At 37.1% G+C, this 21,153-nt stretch overlaps 1 protein-coding gene across 1 annotated transcript in view; it reads left to right on the top strand.

The window, feature by feature from the left end:
• Positions 1 to 20,798, top strand: part of LOC129250097 (paired box protein Pax-6-like) — a 97,037-nt gene extending 76,239 nt beyond the window's left edge. The window contains exons 3-4 of the mRNA XM_054889737.1: positions 15,930 to 16,462; positions 20,570 to 20,798. Coding sequence (XP_054745712.1) covers positions 15,930 to 16,462; positions 20,570 to 20,798 — 762 coding nt within the window. The remainder of the gene's footprint in view (positions 1 to 15,929; positions 16,463 to 20,569) is intronic.
• The last annotated feature ends 355 nt before the right edge of the window (positions 20,799 to 21,153 follow it).

Genomic DNA, 21,153 nt, shown 5'->3' with positions numbered 1-21,153 from the left:
AGTTGAGTATATTTCTGTTAAATTTTGGTTCAAAAACGAGTACCCCTCAATATTCCATACGTTGTGTAGATTAGGTTTATTCTTGTCTGATGTAGATTTGGTTTATTGTTGTTGTATATGAGGTTTTTGTTGTCAGCTGTTACGATGAAACTAATGAGATCCCCATGTAAATGATAAATCATCACCCTTCCGTTCGGTAGTATCGTAGATTTGATAGTAGGATTTTGGAAATTTCCGTAGAATCGTGTCAGCTGATTGCTCTTTCTCTCTCTTACAAAATAAACTTAGAAAAATTTTAATTTTTATTAAAAATAACTTAAATCAATGTTGAATAATTTAATTATGGTTAAATGAATTATTTTTGGCTTTGGTTTATTATACAATTAACAATTGTAACTTATAACGCGGATGCGTGTGTATGCAAAAATATGAATGGCAACATTGTGTCGATTAACCAAACACAAACACATATAAGCCGATCTATTGTGTAAATATGTTACTAAAATAACATAAGATATAACGTTAGGATAGGTGACGCGGCTTTGCAGAGGCGAAACTGTTTCATTCTAGATTTCCAATGCCTCTTGCATTGATCACTTTCTGATGGTTTTTATTTTTAAGATTTCTTTAGCTTGAATAAATTTGCAGTGTTTAGTTGTATGCCCTAGCAGTAGGAAAATATTATCTTACCCCAAATATCGACCAGGCTATGTCGACTTTGTTAGGCAATTTATATAGATTAAATGTTTATAATAAGGCTCCTGGAGGTCTCAAAATACCATCAACATTCTTTTTGAATTGGAAAATCGATACCACTCCTTGATGACTAAGCTCATTTACAATTTCATCGTCAGGTACATTATTTGAAAACGGGGCAAATACAGTACCTTTTACGTGATGAAGATAATCATGAAAATAAGCTGATACTTCACAAATTCCCACCAGTTTCTTGATTTTAATAGTAAATTTCTGCGCAAATGTGTTACTCTTAACGAGAAGTAAGAGTTTTCCGTCGCGAAGAGTAGAAATTGAGTGAACGTCACTACTTAGTGCCCATTTACACACGGAAGAGAGAAGTGAATTTGTCTCCTGTACTGGCGACACGCTTTGCTCTTCTTATTCGCATTTCCAATCTTAAGGGGGAAGTCTACTGTGACAAGGGAAAAAACAGGCTTATTTTCCGGATTTTATTTCTAACAAAATATTGCTCGTACATAAAATCTATTTAAACTCTTATCTTTATTACATATTTAAGTTTTTGAAAAAAAAAATTTAAGTCAAAATATTCAAAATGGCCGCTGTGACACTTCTGCAAGCGCAGGTCCGCTTTTCTATACGGTGTACACGATATCTCGAGTTCTGATAAATGAATCAGCTTAAAAATTTAATTATATATTCTCTGTAATAGTGTCTCTCGTCTGACATAGGATTTTTTTGATATCGTTATTTGTTAAATTGTTATAAACAATAGTAACATCAATTTTAGGCAAAAAAAAAGAAAAAAATTTCAAGAATTTTTTTTTCAACGCCAAAATTTTTTATCGACATAATCCTACGTCAGACGAGAGTCAATACTATGTATATGATAACAATATTTTGTTTTTTTGTTTTAGATCACCGAAACGTAAGATTTCATGTACACCGTTTAGGCACCTAAGAAAAGCGGACCTGCGCTTGCAGAAGTGCCACAGCGGCCATTTTGAATATTTTGACTTAAAATTTTTTTTTCAAAAACTTAAATATATAATAAAGATAAGAGTTTAAATAGATTTTATGTACGAGCAATATTTTGTTAGAAATAAAATCCGGAAAATAAGCCTGTTTTTTCCCTTGTCACAGTAGACTTCCCCCTTAAAGCAACTTTTGACATTTGCTTCATTTCTCTGCTTGGGAAATGCACGATTATTGTTGGTAGTAAAGTAGTAATAATTTAAAATAGTTATGGGACATGTTTGTGTTGATTTCTAATTTTGCCCCCATTTCTAGATACTCAAGGTCTTTTAATAAGAGGTGTTATTTTGGTCTTCAAAGAAAAATGCTATTTTTTAATATAAATGATCAGATGTTTATTTTATTATAAAGAGGAAGGTATGCCGTTAATAGTGGAAAATAAAATCAGGCAAATGGCCACCACGACCATGTTTACAGGACAATATCCTTTTCAAGAAATTTTCCATAACCGAATTGCAAAGTGGCTGCCCTATGTCGTCGATAGCATCACGAATTCCATCTTTGAGGTCTTGAATCGACCCTGGACTTTTAGCGTAGACCGTCTCTTTCATGTGACCCTAAAGGAAAAAGTCGGAAGATGTTAAATCACAAGATCTCGGTGGCCAATTGTGATCACCTCTACTTTGGATGCTTGTGTGGCACGTAGCACCGTCATATTGAAAATAAGCGTTGTCCATATCAATACAATCCAATTCCGGGTATAAAAAATAGTTAATCATCTTTGGATAGCGCAGTTCATTTACCTGTAACACCTGTTATTGGAAAACCCTATATTATTCCCTTTAGTAAAACGTAAATTGAATACAATTTTGTTCGCCAAAGGAACACATAAATGCACATTCAAATGCCTTGCTGTCGGCATTTTGATTTCATACCGAAGTTGGGCATAGCCAATGTACAGAGAATGCTAATGTATAGAGAAGTGTCACGGGCTACGAATAGTGTGAATCGTCAAAAATGAAATCTAACCGCAAGATGGAAGTTCACATCTTCCGTTCTCGGATCAGAAAAACTTTGCTTGTATCGCTCTGTCCAGTGCTGCCATCGAAACCCCATTTACTTACTAATTCATACTCAGTGCAACTTGATTCAGATATATTTACCAATACTGGTTTTTGAGATTCGAGAATTCGAGAGCAAGTGTGGTCCAACAAACATTGTAAATTAATTTCGGCAGATGATTCTGTAACGCCAATTCCTGTTGGGTAACATACGTACACATAGGTACAGATTAGACCCTATATCAAGCGCAATCGCAGGTCATCGCAGCTGGAAATTATTTTTCCTTAAAGAGGACATACGTAAGAATATTTTAATGTATGTTTCATTTGTGCAGATTCGTGCGAACTTAGTTAAAACTTTACAAACTTCTTATAAAAAAAATAAACGGCAAATTTTAAAGTACCTATTTCGTACGGTCTGAAAACCTATTAAATAATAATTAAAAAAGATAACAAAACGTTTAGCATGTCGTACATACCTGCAACTTGAATTTCCATTGTACAACAGGACATAAACACAGTAATGCTTAGAAAAATAACACTTCCCGGAACTGCGTAAGTACGGAGCGGAGACCACGCTAACTATCACTTTTCAAATTCTCTTACTTTGGAGGCACAATTATAAGTGAATTGTTTGTGCAGTTGAAATTTCTTTTTTACTCTAAGTTACTATGACTAATGAACTAGCATTTCGCTAAATATTGCTGCATAATTTTAACATGACTATTTTCATCCAATGTCCTATGGCGGAACCACTGTGGGGTGTGGTGAAACTTTTAACAGAGCTGATTACAGCGAATTATCTCTTTAGTATATTGGCTCTGCACAGTTTTTGACTTCTGTAGGAAATCAAATTCACGAATAGCCTACGGCATTTTGCAAAGAGTTTGCTTGTGTTGTGAAAATTTATTCAATTTATATTTTCAAACAAACTTAAATGATTGATGAATGGAATGGATAATGATTCGAATATTTTGTATATGCGCCAACATTTAAAATTAAAGTAACTTTAATGTTGGTTGATTTAATTTAAAAGGAAGAAATTAAGCAAAATACATTATAAAACGACCTCACATTTAGGTGTGTGTGCGTTTTAGTAAATTTAAAACTATACAAATTTGATGAAAATTTTTACTAATTTTTTGAGTCGAAATTAATTCATAGAGCATACAAGTGTTTTGGTATACTGACATATGTATGTATGTAAATATATGTATGTATGTAAATATATGTATTAATATATAGTTATTATTATAGTATATTATAAATATATGTATATACTAGCAAACCCGGCCCCCTTCGCTGGGCACACTAAAATAGAATAGATATGGTTTAGAACAGAAAATATATGGTTTTCATATTATTTATTTCTTTATTCTTTATTCAAGCGCTTTGGCATAAACAATATTTTTTGTTTTTCTATTTGTTTTTGAGTAAATATAAAATATAAATTGAAAATCAGGAAAAAAGAAGATTGTTTTTAAATTTCAAATCAAAGCATATGAATAAACAATCGTCTTTTTTCCTGATCATCCATGAATTTTTAGTTTCAATTTATATGTTTTATTAAGAATTGGAGCTTTTTTTAACCATTATCCATTTATATTTTTCAAAAAAAAAAAAAACGAAAAAAATTGTTGTTTCCACGAACACATAATTTCATTCGGATTCCACATTAAATTCTCAAATTTCGTAAGAAATTATTCACTGTTCCAAAATCCACTCCAAAAAAATTCACAAACAATTTTTACATGTTGCACTTACGTTTTTTCCTTATGGCATCCAAATCAGAAAGAAATATTGACACATTGTAACTAACACTGTCAATTTGACAGTTCAGTTCCGCCCCAAGCGTTAAAAAAGTAAGCGACATTATGGCTGGCTCAAAAGAACGCTGTACCCGTTGCTACTGCTCCGAATTACAACCAAACTTTACGAAACCCATTTTCAATACTTACTTAACAATGTGCATAAGTTTGGTTTAATTCGGTGCAAAGACACGGCGGGTCCACGTTTTGGCATATATTTCGAGACCCTAGTCATCAATAGGTATGAAAATTACCCCGTATTAAAGCACTTATCAACAGCTTTCATTTGATACCTATATTGTGCATACACAACCAAAGGTTACCCGGGTCCACGTTTTGACCTATATCTGGAGACCCCAGTCACGTAGCGGCATGAAAAATACTCTGTACTAAGGCATTCACCAACAGTTTCAGTTTGATATCCATATTGTACAAACACATTCTAGGCTCCACGTTTTGGTCTCTATCTCGAGATCCTAGTCACGGAGCGGCATGAAAAATACTCTGAACTTAAACATTCACCAACAGCTTCCATTTGATACCCATATCGTACATACACGTCCGAAGGTTACCCGGGTCCACGTTTTGACCTATATCTCGAGACCCTAGTCATCAATAGGTATGAAAATTACCCCGTATTAAAGCACTTATCAACAGCTTTCATTTGATACCCATATTGTACAAACACATTCTAGGGTCCACGATTTGGTCTCTATCTCGAGACCCTAGTCACGGAGCGGATGGAAATACTCTGAACTAAAGCATTCACCAACAGCTTCCATTTGATACCCATATTGTACATACACATCCGAAGGTTACCCGGGTCCACGTTTTGACCTATATCTCGAGACCCTATCTACCAATAGGTATCCAACCTATACGGAAACCATCTTCAATACCTCCTTAACAATGTGTGTAAGTTTGGTTTAATTCGGTGCAAAGACACTGCGGGTCCACGTTTTGGCATATATTTCCAGACCCCAGTCATCAATAGGTATGAAAATTACCCCGTATTAAAGCACTTATCAACAGCTTCCATTTGATACCCATATTGTACATACACGTCCGAAGGTTACCCGGGTCCACGTTTTGACCTATATCTCGAGACCCTAGTCATCAATAGGTATGAAAATTACCCCGTATTAAAGCACTTATCAACAGCTTTCATTTGATATCCATATTGTACAAACACATTCTAGGGTCCACGTTTTGGTCTCTATCTCGAGACCCTAGTCACGGAGCGAATGGAAATACTCTGAACTAAAGCATTCACCAACAGCTTCCATTTGATACCCATATTGTACATACACATCCGAAGGTTACCCGGGTCCACGTTTTGACCTATATCTCGAGACCCTAGTCATCAATAGGTATGAAAATTACCCCGTATTAAAGCACTTATCAACAGCTTTCATTTGATACCCATATTGTACAAACACATTCTAGGGTCCACGATTTGGTGTCTATCTCGAGACCCTAGTCACGGAGCGGATGGAAATACTCTGAACTAAAGCATTCACCAACAGCTTCCATTTGATACCCATATTGTACATACACATCCGAAGGTTACCCGGGTCCACGTTTTGACCTATATCTCGAGACCCTATCTACCAATAGGTATCCAAATTATACGGAAACCATCTTCAATACCTCCTTAACAATGTGTGTAAGTTTGGTTTAATTCGGTGCAAAGACACGGCGGGTCCACGTTTTGGCATATATTTCCAGACCCTAGTCATCAATAGGTATGAAAATTACCCCGTATTGAAGCACTTATCAACAGCTTTCATTTGATACCCATATTGTACATACACAACCAAAGGTTACCCGGGTCCACGTTTTGACCTATATCTCGAGACCCCAGTCACGTAGCGGCATGAAAAATACTCTGTACTAAGGCATTCACCAACAGCTTCAATTTGATATCCATATTGTACGAACACATTCTAGGCTCCACGTTTTGGTCTCTATCTCGAGACCCTAGTCACGGAGCGGCATGAAAAATACTCTGTGCTAAAGAATTCACCAACAGCTTCAATTTGATACCCATATTGTACATACACATCCAAAGGTTACCCGGATCCACGTTTTGACCTATATCTCGAGCCCTATCCACCAATAGGTATCCAAACTATACGGAAACCATCTTCAATACCTTCTTAACAATGTGTGTAAGTTTGGTTTAATTCGGTGCAGACACGGCCGGTTAGCGAACACACACAAAAAGTTGACTTTATTTTATATATAAGATTTTTTTCAGTTTGTGTCCGAAAAATCCAAATATCTTACGGAACCCTATTTTTTCCAAAATAAAATGTAATCCATGTTACTCTTGGATAATGTAGTTTTCGAATGGTGAAGGAATTTTTAAAATCGGTCCAGTAGTTTTTGAGCCTATTCGTTACAAACAAACAAACAAACAAACAAACAAACAAAGTTTTCCTCTTTATAATATTAGTATAGATTAGTTATGTTTGTGCAAAAGTTCAATTGGATCTTCAATTCTTATAGTGTTACATATGTATGTGCATACGCACTGCAGCAAACATGACCTATCTCACGACGCATCGCCTTATCATATTTACATTTGAATATGCATTTATTTGTTCCTTTGGCAGACGAAATTTTTTTCAATTTACATTTTATTACAGGGAATAATATGTGTATGCATTTTCTAGATAGTATAAAACTTTGAAATTTAAATTAAATAAAAGGAAACTTCAAAAAAAAACGTATTTGCGTATATGGGACAACTAAGTTCAATTGCATCTTTAACAATTTGAGGCTTTGATCTCTGTTGTTATGAAGAAAAATACTGTAGGTGAACACGCCTCAAAGAAGCTTCAGTGATTTCTTCAATATTAAATTTTCGGCTTCATTCAATGAGTAAGTACAGCGCACGCTCGATAAAGTGAACGCTCTAAAGCGTGAACACCCCAAAACATGAACAGATATTTTTGAGCATTGACTACTCTAGACTTTGAACAAACCCAAAAAGCTCTATAACATGAACAATAAACGTTACAAATATTTGAATGTAGTTTACATTGGTCTCAAGTAATTCTGAAATCGGGGAATCCCCTAATTATAAAATAAGCATTTTATTCGTAATTGCATGTAAGGAGTAAACTATTTCAGTTGCGGTTTTGGTTTTGTAAAGAGTGTTTCATCTTATGTTTTCTGGTGAAAATGAGTTCTAAAAAATCGGTGTGCTTGACATTAAAACAAAATGCTAAAATTCTCGGCTTGTAAAAAAAAGGCTTATCTGTGACGATTTTAGCAAACTAATATAATGTTGCTAAATCAACAAATTGTTACATTAAAGCGAAAAAGCAAGCGATTTAAAATGCGTAAACAACACGTATTGTGGACCTGGAAATAGAAAAACCCTGCGTTCTTCAGAGTTGCCCAAAATGGAGAGAGCTCTTTATCGTTGGTTTATCCGAATGCGAGATAATGGCTTCAAGGATTCAAGAAGAGGTATGGTATTCGTCTTCTTAAAATATCAGGCGCAAAACTGTATTCGCAACCTCAGCTAGTGGGTCCGTTTAAAGAAAACCTTAAAGCTAAAATGGCCGAATTGGAGTTGTGCAACGATAATGATAATGATATAATGCTGATGAGTCGGGGTTATTCTGGAGACTTTTGCCAGAGAAAACGTACGCGTCTAGCTTGGAGAAGAGATCCCACAAGCTTAAGCTTTTGGTAATTGGAAAGGCGAAGAATCCACGCTGCTTCAAAAGCTTTCAGTGTCCCACCGACTATAAGAGCTCGAAATCCGCCTGGATGACGTCGGCTATTTTCAAGCAATGGTTTCATGAGTCATTTGTTCCACAGCTATAAGCTTGGTTTCGTGTTGGTGAAGCAACATTAGCTAAGTGATGGAACAGTATTTTAAATTTTGTGGTAAACAATGATGACCCCGAAGATAATATTCCGTTGGCGGTTTTAAAAGAAAAATGGCAAGCTGAACTTCGCACCTTGATGAGCAACACCGTCGATCTCCTTAGTAGTTTAAGTCCAGAGGTTCGTTCGTGTTCGCAGATATTGTATGTGGGTTATTGTACGTTCAAAGATATGTATGTGGGTTATTGTAAAAACTTTTTTTTATTAAAAATTTCAGATTGAATTCACGTTACCAGCCATTCCAGCCACACCAGATGACGATCATCAACAAGAGGACGAATCCGAAGATGACAGCGTATCAGAGCAACTGGAGAAAATTAAGCCGACTGAAGCAGTTGAAATTTTCAACTAGGCGTTAATATAGGCTGGTCATGAAGACGTCGATCAAAATGACATGAGTGTGCTAAGACGGTTAAGGGAGAAAGCTGTGCTTCAAGTTTTAGAAAAACAGAAAATACAAAAAAAAATTATTTTTTGATTTGATTTTTTCTGATTTTTTTAAATAAAACCATCGTATGACTTATTTTAAATCAATTAATATGTAACGAAAACCAAAATAAAATGTAAATTTAAATGTGGAAAAATATATTACTTAGTATTTTTGGGCATTCCAAAACGTGAACACTTTTGTTAACGTGAACTGCCTTGGTTTGAATTGGTTCACGTTATCGAGCGTACGCTGTAATAATATAGAGTTACAATCACTAAATTTTTGGCACTCGGGCATAATGATGCGATCGGTCGGGTGAAACGAAGAGGAAGGATGAACCGTTGTAACAAGTTCGAGACGCGAGACTCATCCGAGCCTTTTACATCTTTTCATTGGGGGGTGTTTTTAAGTGGCTGGTCCTAAACCAAGGGCACAACCAGCTATCCTGAAATGCTTCATCTTCTCATGTTGGCTCACTCCCGAACGGGGGTTCGGAAGCTACGCAGAGGATACTCGTGCTAATCTCGGAAGTTGTGAGCTGCTTGAACCATATATAGAAGACTCGTCCTGGCAACTCCCAAGTGAATGGCGATCAGTAACTTTCCCCACTTGAGTGAACTTCTACTCGTACATATGGAACCCGTCGCCTATATTATTCGACACAATGATTTATATGTCTTTATGTAAAAAAGATGCGGACAGTCTATTTGAGTAGAAAAGGGGTTCCAGTACTGGCAGACACCATACGAAATAGTTTTTGTTCGAGATTGTGACTCTATGTTAATACTTCATCCAAAGGCTGAATTTATGTACAGTAATGATATAATGGGTGCAAACATATATACGGAGCCGCGACCATTCGACATGACAAAACTTCACGATTCAGCAAATATTGGCAAATATGTATTTCTGTAAGAAATATTGCAGTATTAAATATTTTGATTTCATATGTTCAATCTTTGATGTAAATCGTTGCTGGAGGCTTTGTAATCCTTTGGAAAAATTGGCATGTGGGCGTCTCGTTTTATGAATGAAAGTATTTGCTCCTAAGAATAAGAGCTCGAGCTTATCAATGAATTTGTTGTGCTATACAATACTTGAAACTGTTCAGCGTCATGGCAACTAGATTTATGGCCGCTACGGCTGCGCCGTTTGTAGTCACTAGGAATAGAATTTTAGCTTTGGGGGACATACGCATTTAGGGGAATAAAGTGAGTGCCCTGTGAGTGCGGTTATATGAACATGCATATAACGGGTGATTTTTTAGCTATTATCTTTTTAAACAGTTGGTTTAAACATCTGACGCACATTTCGTGTTTTGTTTCACTGTCAAACATCTTCAGTTTGGTCTATAATTTAACCATGAATCGTCTTACAAACGAACAACGCGCTTCTTCCATCTTTATGGTCAGTTTAATCGACCCACTGAAGCGGTTATTCGAGCTATTGTGACTAAATTTAGAACCAAATTTACATTATTGGACATCAAACCACCAACACGCTTACGTAGAGTGCGAAGTGAAGAAAATATCGCAGCTGTATCGGCCAGTGTTAATGATGACCATCAATTATCGATTCGTCGCCGTTCGCAGCAATTGGGCCTCTGTAACTCAACAACGTGGGAAATTTTGCGAAAGGATTTAGGTGTGAAGCCTTTCAAAGCTGGTGCAAGAATTGAAGCCCAACGACCTACCGCAACGCAGAATTTTTGGTAAATGGGCTCTTGGAAAGTTGGCCGAAGATCCACTCTTTTATCGAAAAATTGTGTTCAGCGACGAAGCTGATTTTTGGATTAATGGGTACGTACGAGTAAATAAGCAAAATTATCGAGTATGGAGTGAAGATCAGCCAGAAGAATTGGAAGAGCTACCAATGTATTCAGAAAGGGTCACAGTTTGATGCGGTTTATGGGCTGGAGGTATCATTGGACCGTACTTCTTCAAAGATGCTGCGAATCGTAACGTAACTGTGAATGGTGAGCGCTACCGTGAAATGATATCCAACTTTTTTTTGCCCAAAATGCAAGAGCTTGACTTGAATGGCATGTGGTTTCAGCAAGACGGTGCCACATGCCACACAGCACGCGTAACAATGGACTTGTTGAGAGGCGAGTTCGGTGAACATTTTATTTCACGTTCGGGACCTGTCAATCTGTCAATTGGATACCCAGATCGTGCGATATAACGCCTTTAGATTATTTTTTGTGGGGCTATGTTAAAGGTCATATCTATTCAGACAAGCCTGCTTCAATTAACGCATTGGAAGACAACATTAAAGCATTTATATGTGAGATACCGGCCGAAACATTGGAAAGAGTATGCCAAAATTGAACTAAGCGGATGGACCATTGAAGCGCAGTCGCGGTCAACATTTGCATGAAATAATCTTCAAACATTAAATTATGTGGACTGTACTATCGATTTAAATAAAAAATCTTTTGAAAAACTTTCCTATAGCTCTTAAAAAATCACCCTTTACATTTTTTTGCTGAGAGTTCAGAATAAAAATATGTACGTACATAGGCTAGGGCACCAAGTGTGCATGAGCACATACAAATATGTATGCACATGCATAGTTAAAAGAGAATTGTTTGAGCATTTGTATGGCAGGAATTCGATTATTCGGGTGTTTACTCCCTAATTATTGTATGTAAATATGATAATGCGATGCGTCGTGAGGTAGGTCATGGCAACACTATATTTGTTAAATATGTAATTGAGCTTAGTTGTCCCATATATCCAAATACGTTTGTGTGAGTTTTTCATTGTTTTTTTTACTTTCAAAGTTTTGTACTATCTAGAAAATGCATACACATATAATTCCCTGTAGTAAAGAGTAAATTGAATAAAATTTCGTTTGCCAAAGGATCAAATAAATGCATATTCACTGCTGTCGAGCTGGGGCAGGTGAAAAAGTCTTCGCGGTTAGACTTCAATTCTGACAATTCACACTATTCATAGCTCGTGAGACTTCTCTATATCATTAACGTTCTCTGCATACATACATATGTAAGCACATCCATATGTATGTAAATATGTCTTCCAAATGAGCGATAGAATGACGACAGTCGTAGCGATGATGTAAAAACGGCCGCCGTTAGCTTAAAACAAGTTTACTTATTTTAAATTTTTCGAAGTTTATTTTGTTAATCATTTTGAAATGTACTGTTTTGCAACACTGTGTGGTGAGTGAGCAATCAGCTGATATATTTTTACGGAACAATCCAAACTTTTCATTTACACACGTACACGATCCACGATACCCACGTAACAGAACGGTGGTGAGATTTCATTTACATCTGGCTCCCATTAGTTGGTTTGGGCCAGGTGACATGGTATGTACGTTTACGTTAGTGAGTGCAAGCACCATTCCACATTTCGTACTATTGAAAATTTCAAATCCACAAACACAAAACCAAAAATGTACGAAATAAGTAAAATAGCAGTGCAATTAGACATATACTTTGAAACCAGATTGCTGTTTTTTTTTTTAAGTGAAACTTCTTTACGCGCGTCAGAGTATAATTTCAAGGCCGCGACACACGAGCTAGCGTTACGAAAAACCGTCATGAAATATAAGGCTACGGAATACAAACTATTCTCTTTCTCCGCTTTGTGCGGTGCTTCGTAGTCTTCCCACTCGGTTGTCGACCGCTTGCACCTCGACGGAGCTCCGTAGTCTCACCACTCTGTAGATACGTATTACAGAGTTTACACTGACAATATACACTTCTTCTGTCATTGAACAATTCTCCATTTCAAATATTTCTAACCGGGCCGGCAGGATGTGAGAAAACTTGTATAATAATATTAATTATGGAAATATACAATCGCTACACAAACAACGATGGGATCTGCAATGCTTACATTATTTGTGCTTCCATTGGAAAAGCAGCAGTATGATGGCACTACAGTACATACAGCTCTGAAAATTTCTTTATCCAATCTTCATCAATTGCATACTGAAGACGTTTATCAATATCGAGCTTTATTCAAATACGACAAAGATTTAATCACTGATGAAATCAGCATGATCAGTGCGGAATTACCGGGAAGTATTGATGCAGGCCTGAAGCAAATAACTGGTAATTATAATACAAACTTTGGAGGATTGGACATGATCTTGATAGGAGACTTACGACAATTGCCTCCAGAAGAGCTACTCCGATTTATAAACAAGTAAAACAAATAATCCACGTACCACTGTGGCAAGAACTTACGTTTTACCAACTAGATGAAGTGATGAGACAAGCTAATCGGACTTTTGCATCAGTGCTGACGAAAATTGGAAATGGTAAACAACTTGACGATAACGAGATACATCTGATAGAAGCAAGGTTTTTTACAGAGGAAGAAGCAAATCGACGAAGTTCTCACGGAATCAAGTTATTCAGTACCAACCGATCCGTCAATGAGTATAATAACAGGATTTTAAATTCTGTTCAAGAAAAAATAGTTTCCACTGCAACAGACATTTATACGGGATGTCATAGAAATGAACAACAGGCGTTTGTCGGACAAATACTCCACAAAATGTATCTCATCGACACAGCCGGATTGCCATATCAGACTATTTTTGTGAAAATTGTGTCCTACATGATTACGACGAACATTGATTGGCTTAGCAAATGGCGCCGTTGATAAATTAGTGCATATAGATTAGCTGGAGAAGTGAGTTTTGTATCGCTTGATTTTCCTGATACTGCAGTGCACATATGATAGCTAACAATATTAGTAAAACAATAGTACCGATAGCTAGACTATCAGCAACAATAGCATTAAATCACAATAAAACTATAAATGCAAAACGTACACATTTTCGTGTAGTTTGAGCATGTGCCAGTACCATACACAAATCTCAGGGCGGTACATATTCTGAAATAGTCTATGAATACGATAAAAAGCAGTCACAATCGTAAATGTATTTCGCACTGTCACGTGTTGCTTCAATTGATGGATTGTTTATAATTACACGCAATGATGATTTGAGATTCTACCATGGCCGGAGACCATCAACAACAATGACATCATTGCAAGCAGAATTTCGAAGACTGTCGATGAATTGTGTGGAAACTCTTGATCAACAAGATATTCAATTTATACAGCAAAGATAAGGATTGTCGATATACTCTTTTAATTGTGAAAGTCTACGTGCTCATGCTACTGACGTATTGAATCCAGTTATGGAAAATTTCAATGTGGTAGTTTTTCATGAGACTTCGTTGCGTGAAGACGAGGAAATCAGTTTACCAAATTTTAACTGCATCATCCAGTATAAAAGAAGTAATGTTCGAACCGGAGGAGTCGCTATCTACCACAACAAAAATGATACCGTATATCCTCACACCACACTTACGATTTACCGCGGTACAGTCAGCATCAAATGCAGCTATAGCAGAAGATGTCGGTGATATTTGTATTTCTGTGTGCCGTGCGATAAATGGAGAAAACATAGTAATTGTGGGTGTCGACATAACTCCGAATTCATATATCACATTTTTACATGGTTTGTTATTAAGATACACTCGTGATGGTGGTAAACTTCTTCCTCAACGCGACGATCTGAAACCTCTCATATTAACTGGAGATTTCAATGCAAATTTAGCATCGGGCACTTCCATGAAATTAATAGAATTTTTAAAACATCAACTGAATTAAAAAATGAGTAATAACCGCTATATTTCAACAACAAAATCAAGAACAACGATGGAAGCCATATTTTCTCGCTATATTGACACAATCGAGTCAAGAACATATACATACCTATACCCTATTTCAGTTACCACAAACCGATTGTATCCACTGCTGATATTGCACCATCAATACAAAATGTACCAGCTATTGAAGCACGGACTAATGTACAAATTTCAGAAATAAATGAATAATAATATTATCCACTATTATTGTATGTAATTCTATAAAAAATCATTTCAATCCTCATTAAACTATTTAAATTTAATCCAGAAATTAAGAAGTTTCACTTCAAATATACGCACATAGTGCGGCTGGCCTTTTTTTGGTGCAGTGCCTATGCACCATATACATTCTGCCGTGCGCCCGGCGCAGAACTTGGTTGGCTGCGTCGCACAGTGTCTTCTCAACGGGCACAAATAAAAAGTTATTGTCCTTGTGTCAGCTGATGCGGGCGTACGTTTCCATTGGTGAGTATGAGCACTATTATCCCCTGTCAGCTGTTACGATCAAACTAATGAGAACCCCATGTAAATAAAAAATTCCTTCCTTCCGTATCATAGTATCGTAGATTTTATTTCACGATATTTGAAAATTCCCGTAGAACCCTGTCAGCTGATTGCTCTCTCACCACACAGTGTTGCCAAGCAGTGCATTTCGAAATAATTTACAAAATATACTTAGAAAAATTATTATTCTAATTAAAATAACTTAACAACACTATTGAATAATGTTAATTATAGATAAATGAACTATTTGCATTTGTTGGTTTTTGGCTTTGGTTTATTAAACAATGAAAAATTGTAACTGATAACGCGGATGAATGAAAAAGTGTGTAAGCAAAAATATCAAACCGATGTATTGCGTAAATATATAATTAAAAGAACACAGTTTTTCTCACGGGATGGGTTTTGTGCTCGTTAGGGACTGCGGTAAGGGACTGCGTACGTCGTTTACTGTTTTCAGCATAAGGCATTCTATCTCTGTATACTTTGAGACAAATAAATGCCTTACTAAACAGCTGATAATTAACAAAGCATTATATACGTAGAATCCGATTTTGATGAATTTACCTTAAGTAGCGTGGAAGTTTTTGTAGAAATTTTTCATATATGTAATTTTTTATTATTTTATTATTTAAAAAAGAGGAAAATATTCTGAGCGAGAATCTATTTTAAATTTGACTTGTACAAGATTTGTTTTTTTTTTTTTCAATGAAACTATAAATTTAAAATCTTTTCTGTTGTTTAGAACTACTTTTTTAGTTCTTGTTCAGTTTCTCTGTTTATACATGTACATCTAGCCTTACAATCATTGTCAAAATTAACACTATTACTCTTCTTTTTATTATTCCCCACAACAGGTATGGTTTTCAAATCGGCGGGCTAAATGGCGCCGCGAAGAAAAGCTGCGAACGCAACGGCGCCCAGTCGATCATATAAACAATAATGGCGGTTCCGGCGGTCGCTCCCGTAGTGGCAATACCTCTGCAATAGCTGCTGCCGCCGTAGTCAGTAACCAAAATGGCTCAGGGGCCAGTGGAGTTGGTGGGGTTAGTGTGGGTGGTGGTGCCGCGGCCGATATTAATGCGGCTAGCCACAACGGTAGCACGGCAGAAGGTTCGAATGGTGGTGGTACGAGCGCATCTGCAGCCGCGGCACTTCCGAACACAAGTGGTGGAGGCGGAGCAGCAATCCCAACGCTTGGAGATGCAGCAACCGTTGGAGTAGTGGCGGCATCAGCCACTGTTAATGTCAGCAACCATAGTAGCGGTCACGGTGGTTCCGTGAGTCCGCCACTACAAGCCGTCACCTCTCGCCTTCCCCTAAACTCTGGTTTCAACACGATGTATTCATCTATGCCACAACCTATCGCTACAATTGCGGAGAGTTACAAGTAAGCGGTCCATATTACTTGCAAGTGTGCATAGGTATATAAAGGGTGGTTAAATTTCAAGAGCCGATGTTGAATGTGAACCACACCTAAACATCAAGTTTTTTTCTGCATTTCATTTGATATTTTTCAATTTCAGACTAACGCAATTGGAACCATGGAAAGATAATATACACTATAGAGCAACGCGTTGAAGTTTTTTTGTTTTTTTTTTTTAACTGGCGGTTACACCCTTTTTGGGTGTTTGGCCGAGCTCCTCCTCCTATTTGTGGCGTGCGTCTTGATGTTGATCCACAAATGGAGGGACCTACAGTTTCAAGCCGACTCCGAACGGCAGATATTTTTATGAGGAGCTTTTTCATGGCAGAAATACAATCGGAGGTTTGCTATCGCCTGCCGAGGGGCGACCGCTATTAGAAAAATGTTTTTCTTAGATTTGGTGTTTCGCCGAGATTCGAACCAACAAATTCCGAATGGTAGTCACGCACCAACCCACTCGACTACGGCGCTAAAGTTATTCAGGCTTATTATGAAAACGGGCGTTCAAATCAAAATGCATATCAAAGAAAATCATCTTCAGTGATGAGGCACATTTTCACCATTTGGGCGAATGATAATCCAAGAGTGATTGCCGAAAAACCAATGCACTCAAAAAAGTGACTGTTTGGTGCGGTTTATGGGCGGGCGGCATCATTGCAGTTACTGTGAATAGTGTTCGCTATCGTGAGATGATAACGAACTTTTTATGGCCCGAATTGGAAGATATAGACCTGGCCGATGTGTGGTTTCAGCAGGACGGTGCCACTTGTCACACAGCTAACGAAACAATGGCTCTTTTGCGCGAAAAATTTGATGGCCGAATACGCTCACGTCGCGGCGATGTTATTTGAAAGAAAAGGTGTACGTCGATAAGCCAGCAACAATTCAAGAGCTAAGGGATGAGATAATTCGGCACATTAACGGCATAGAACCTCAATTATGCCTCAGCGTCATCGAAAATTTGGACCACCGGATGGTGGGTATGCCGCCACGGCCATACCAATTTTATCATAGTAAAGAGAAATGACAATAATTTCCTAAAAAAATTGTATTTTATTCAAAATCAATAGCGGCCCTTAAAACTTAACCATCCTTTATATATATGAGATACGAAACACTTAAATATATGATTTTGTAGCTTTGTGCTTATTCAGACATACAGTTAGTAACAGAAGTAAGTATACACCGGACACGTTTTCAATTTTCCTCCAATCGATTCCTTCAAACAACCTAAGTTATAACAAAATTGTGTTTTATTTACATGAATGAAGTACAAAAATCATATTTAATCCAAAAAAATTACAAAATTTTAAAGAGGAACAAAATTATAGCTTTTTATATTAAATTTTATAAAAATTCATATCTCAAAAATAAGTATACACTTCATCATAACGGGTCATCAATCATGAGGTGCTTTTTTCAATAGTTAAAAAAAAAACAAAAATGTAAATTATGTTCAAAACCTTTATTTATCATTTGAAAGGACATTTTTTGACATTTACTTTTTCAATATGACTTCATTCAAATGTTGGCCACAACTACGCTTAAGGTGGTCCATTCTGAAGGTCCAATTTTCAATCACTCGTTCGAGCATTTCGACTGGTATGTCGTGAATAACACGCGTAATGTTGGCTTCCAGAGCTTCAATCGTAGCTGGTTTATCAGCATAGACCTTGGATTTCACGAATCCCCAAAGAAAAAAGTCCAAAGGTGTGATATCATAAGATCTTGGTGGCCAACTCACAGGTCCTAAACGTGAAATCAGCTGCTCTCCGAAATGACTTCTCAATAAAGTCATTGTTTCACGAGCTGTATGGCAAGTGGCTCCGTCTTGTTGAAACCAAATGTCGTAGAGATCATTAGATTCAATTTCATGTAGCAAAAAGTCCGATATCATGGTACGGTAGCGAGCACCATTCACAGTTACGTTGCGGCCATCATCATTTTTGAAAAAATATGGACCGATGATTCCACCAGCCCATAAACCACACCAGACCGTTGTTTTCTCTGGGTGTAAAGGTAGCTCTTGAACCTGTTCTGGTTGCTCTTCATCCCAAATACGGCAATTTTGCTTATTGAAGTAACTATTGAGCCAGAAATGCGCCTCATCGCTGAACAAAATTTTGCTCGAAAACAGCGGATCTTCTTCAATCTTTTCAAGAGCCCAATCAGCAAAACGGTGACGTGCAGGAAGGTCATTTGGCTTTAGTTCTTGTACGAGCTGTATTTTGTATGCTTTTAAAGTTGTTCCTTACGACAGTCCAAGTTGCTGAGAACGGTGCCGAATCGATTCATCGCGGTTTTCACGTACACTCTCTGCTACTGCCGCTATATTCTCAATGCTTCTTGCTGTACGTGGTCTATTCGGTCGAGAATTATCCACCAATGAATATTCGGATTCAAATTTGTTGATGGTATGTCGAATAGTGTTTAAGGCAGGCCGATTATGATAACCATAATGCGGTCTAAGCGCACGAAAAACATTTGTCACAGAACGCTGATTTTCATAATACAGTTGAACAATTTGTAGACGTTGTTGCGGTGTGAGTCTTTCCATGATGAAATGCCAAACGCTGTTCAACAAATCCACGATGACAGTTTGCCACAACTCGCGAGCGATCTGTAAAAAAAACGCAAATGAAAAAAACTCCTCTTAATTGATCACCCGTTATTATTAATTTGTGAAATCAAAAACACAATAGTAATATATTTGGTAGGATAACCATTAGATTTTACAGCCGCTTTAAGTCGTGATGGAATTTATTTCAGCAAGTTTTCAGTCACAGCTGGTGGTATTTTATACCATTCCTCTTGAAGGACGTTTTTCAGTTGTTCCTTATTTCTAATCGGATGTTTACGTATTTGCCGCTTTAAATGTTCCCATAAATGTTCGATTAGGTTGGTATCCGGGGACTGTGGCGGTGTTTTCAATTGTTTTCGCACATTGTATAACAGCCACTCTCGTACAATGTTGGATGTGTGCTGGGGTCATTATCCTGTTGGAAGATAAACGTTCCTCCAAAGCCCAATTTCGTAGCCCTTTCTTTTAAATTATTTTTCAAAATATTTAAATAACCATATCGGTCCATAATACTTTCGATAAATAACAAATTCCCAACCCCGTTCGCACCTATACATCCCCAAACCATCACAGAGCCCCCTCCATGCTTCACAGTGCCCGTCATATTGTTTGGATCCACTGCCACGTTAACTTTTCTCCAAACTTTTTCACGGCAATCAGATCCACAGATACTGAGCTTACACTCATCAGAAAATATGACTTGGTTCCAAAACGTTTGGTCATATTTTTCATGATCTTTTGCGAATGAAATCTGATACTCACGAAGGGCTTTTTCCTAACTTTGTGCCCATGATAACTAGCACTATGCAAAGCCCGGCCAATAGTTTGGGTGCTAAATTGTTTTCCAGTCTCATTTTCAACTTCAGATTTCAATTTGGGGGCACTTATTTTGGGGTTTGTTCTGATTTTCCGTACGACCAAGCTTTTTTCTCTGGGACTTAAGAGCGGCGGACGCCCACAACGCTCTTTGTTAGTGGTGCTTCCCCTACTTTTATATTTATTCACAATCTTTTGAACTGTAGCAAAACTCCTATCTATCAAACATCCGATTTCTCGCAATGATTTATGTTCCTTGTGATATTTTATAATCAGTTTTTTTTAAATCATCAGAAAGCTCTTCTTCTTCTCTAAAATTTTTATACTCGCTTTAATTATTTCCTTTTAATAGCTTTAACTTTTAATCAATACGTAAAAATAAATGTTATGCTAACTGAACAATCGTTTGCTGTATACTAACTTTTGTGACATAAATATCGTTGGCATCAAAACCAAAGCAAAGCGTGGATAACGGCACCTAAAATTTACAGCTAAATCAAGGCGCATATCAAAGCTTATCCCAGTACACAATTACCATGTGTAAAATATTTTGATTACATATTAAGGAAAGCGTTAGCGTCAAACAATTCCTTAAATCAGGCTCCTGTATACTTATTTAAGTTACTAGCTGTATATAAAAAAATTCAATACTAACAAGATTTTAAATTTACCAGCTCAATGACCTCATCGCTGAGCTCGATGACGTCTACCTGTTTGCAGCAACGTGACAGCTACCCATACATGTTTCATGATCCACTCTCCTTGAGTTCCGTGCCATACGCAGCACATGCGCGCTCTAACTGTAATCCCGCTGCTGCCCACCAACAGCCCCCACCACAGCATTCTACGGTGTATGGCGGCGGTGCTCCAAGTGCATCCAGTGGTACAGGTAAAACTACCTGATCACCTTTAATATTATCAATAATTAATTAATTGTATAATTATTACTGTTATTATTATAATTATTATTATTATTATTGTTCCCTCGCCACTTTCCCCCGCATACCGCGCGAGGCGGGGTGCATTTCGCCAAAGACGACGGGATTTAACGAATGCAAGTCGTTTTGGCACTATTTTGTTGATTACGTTTTATTGCTGGTTTAAACATGTTCGCGTGTGTTGCATGTTTTTAAAATAATAGGTTTTTGAGCTTTGTGATGTATATCGGCTTTAATGTACAAAATTTTGAGGTTATTGATAAAACTTTGGCGAACTATCTCAGTTGCAGACATAATAAAAGGTAAGGTTTTTACTGTAT

The sequence above is a fragment of the Anastrepha obliqua genome, chromosome 6, assembly GCF_027943255.1.
Source record: "Anastrepha obliqua isolate idAnaObli1 chromosome 6, idAnaObli1_1.0, whole genome shotgun sequence".
Lineage (NCBI taxonomy): Eukaryota > Metazoa > Arthropoda > Insecta > Diptera > Tephritidae > Anastrepha > Anastrepha obliqua.
The sequence above is the reverse complement of the archived record's forward strand: the minus strand, read 5'-3'. Positions and strand labels throughout refer to the sequence as shown.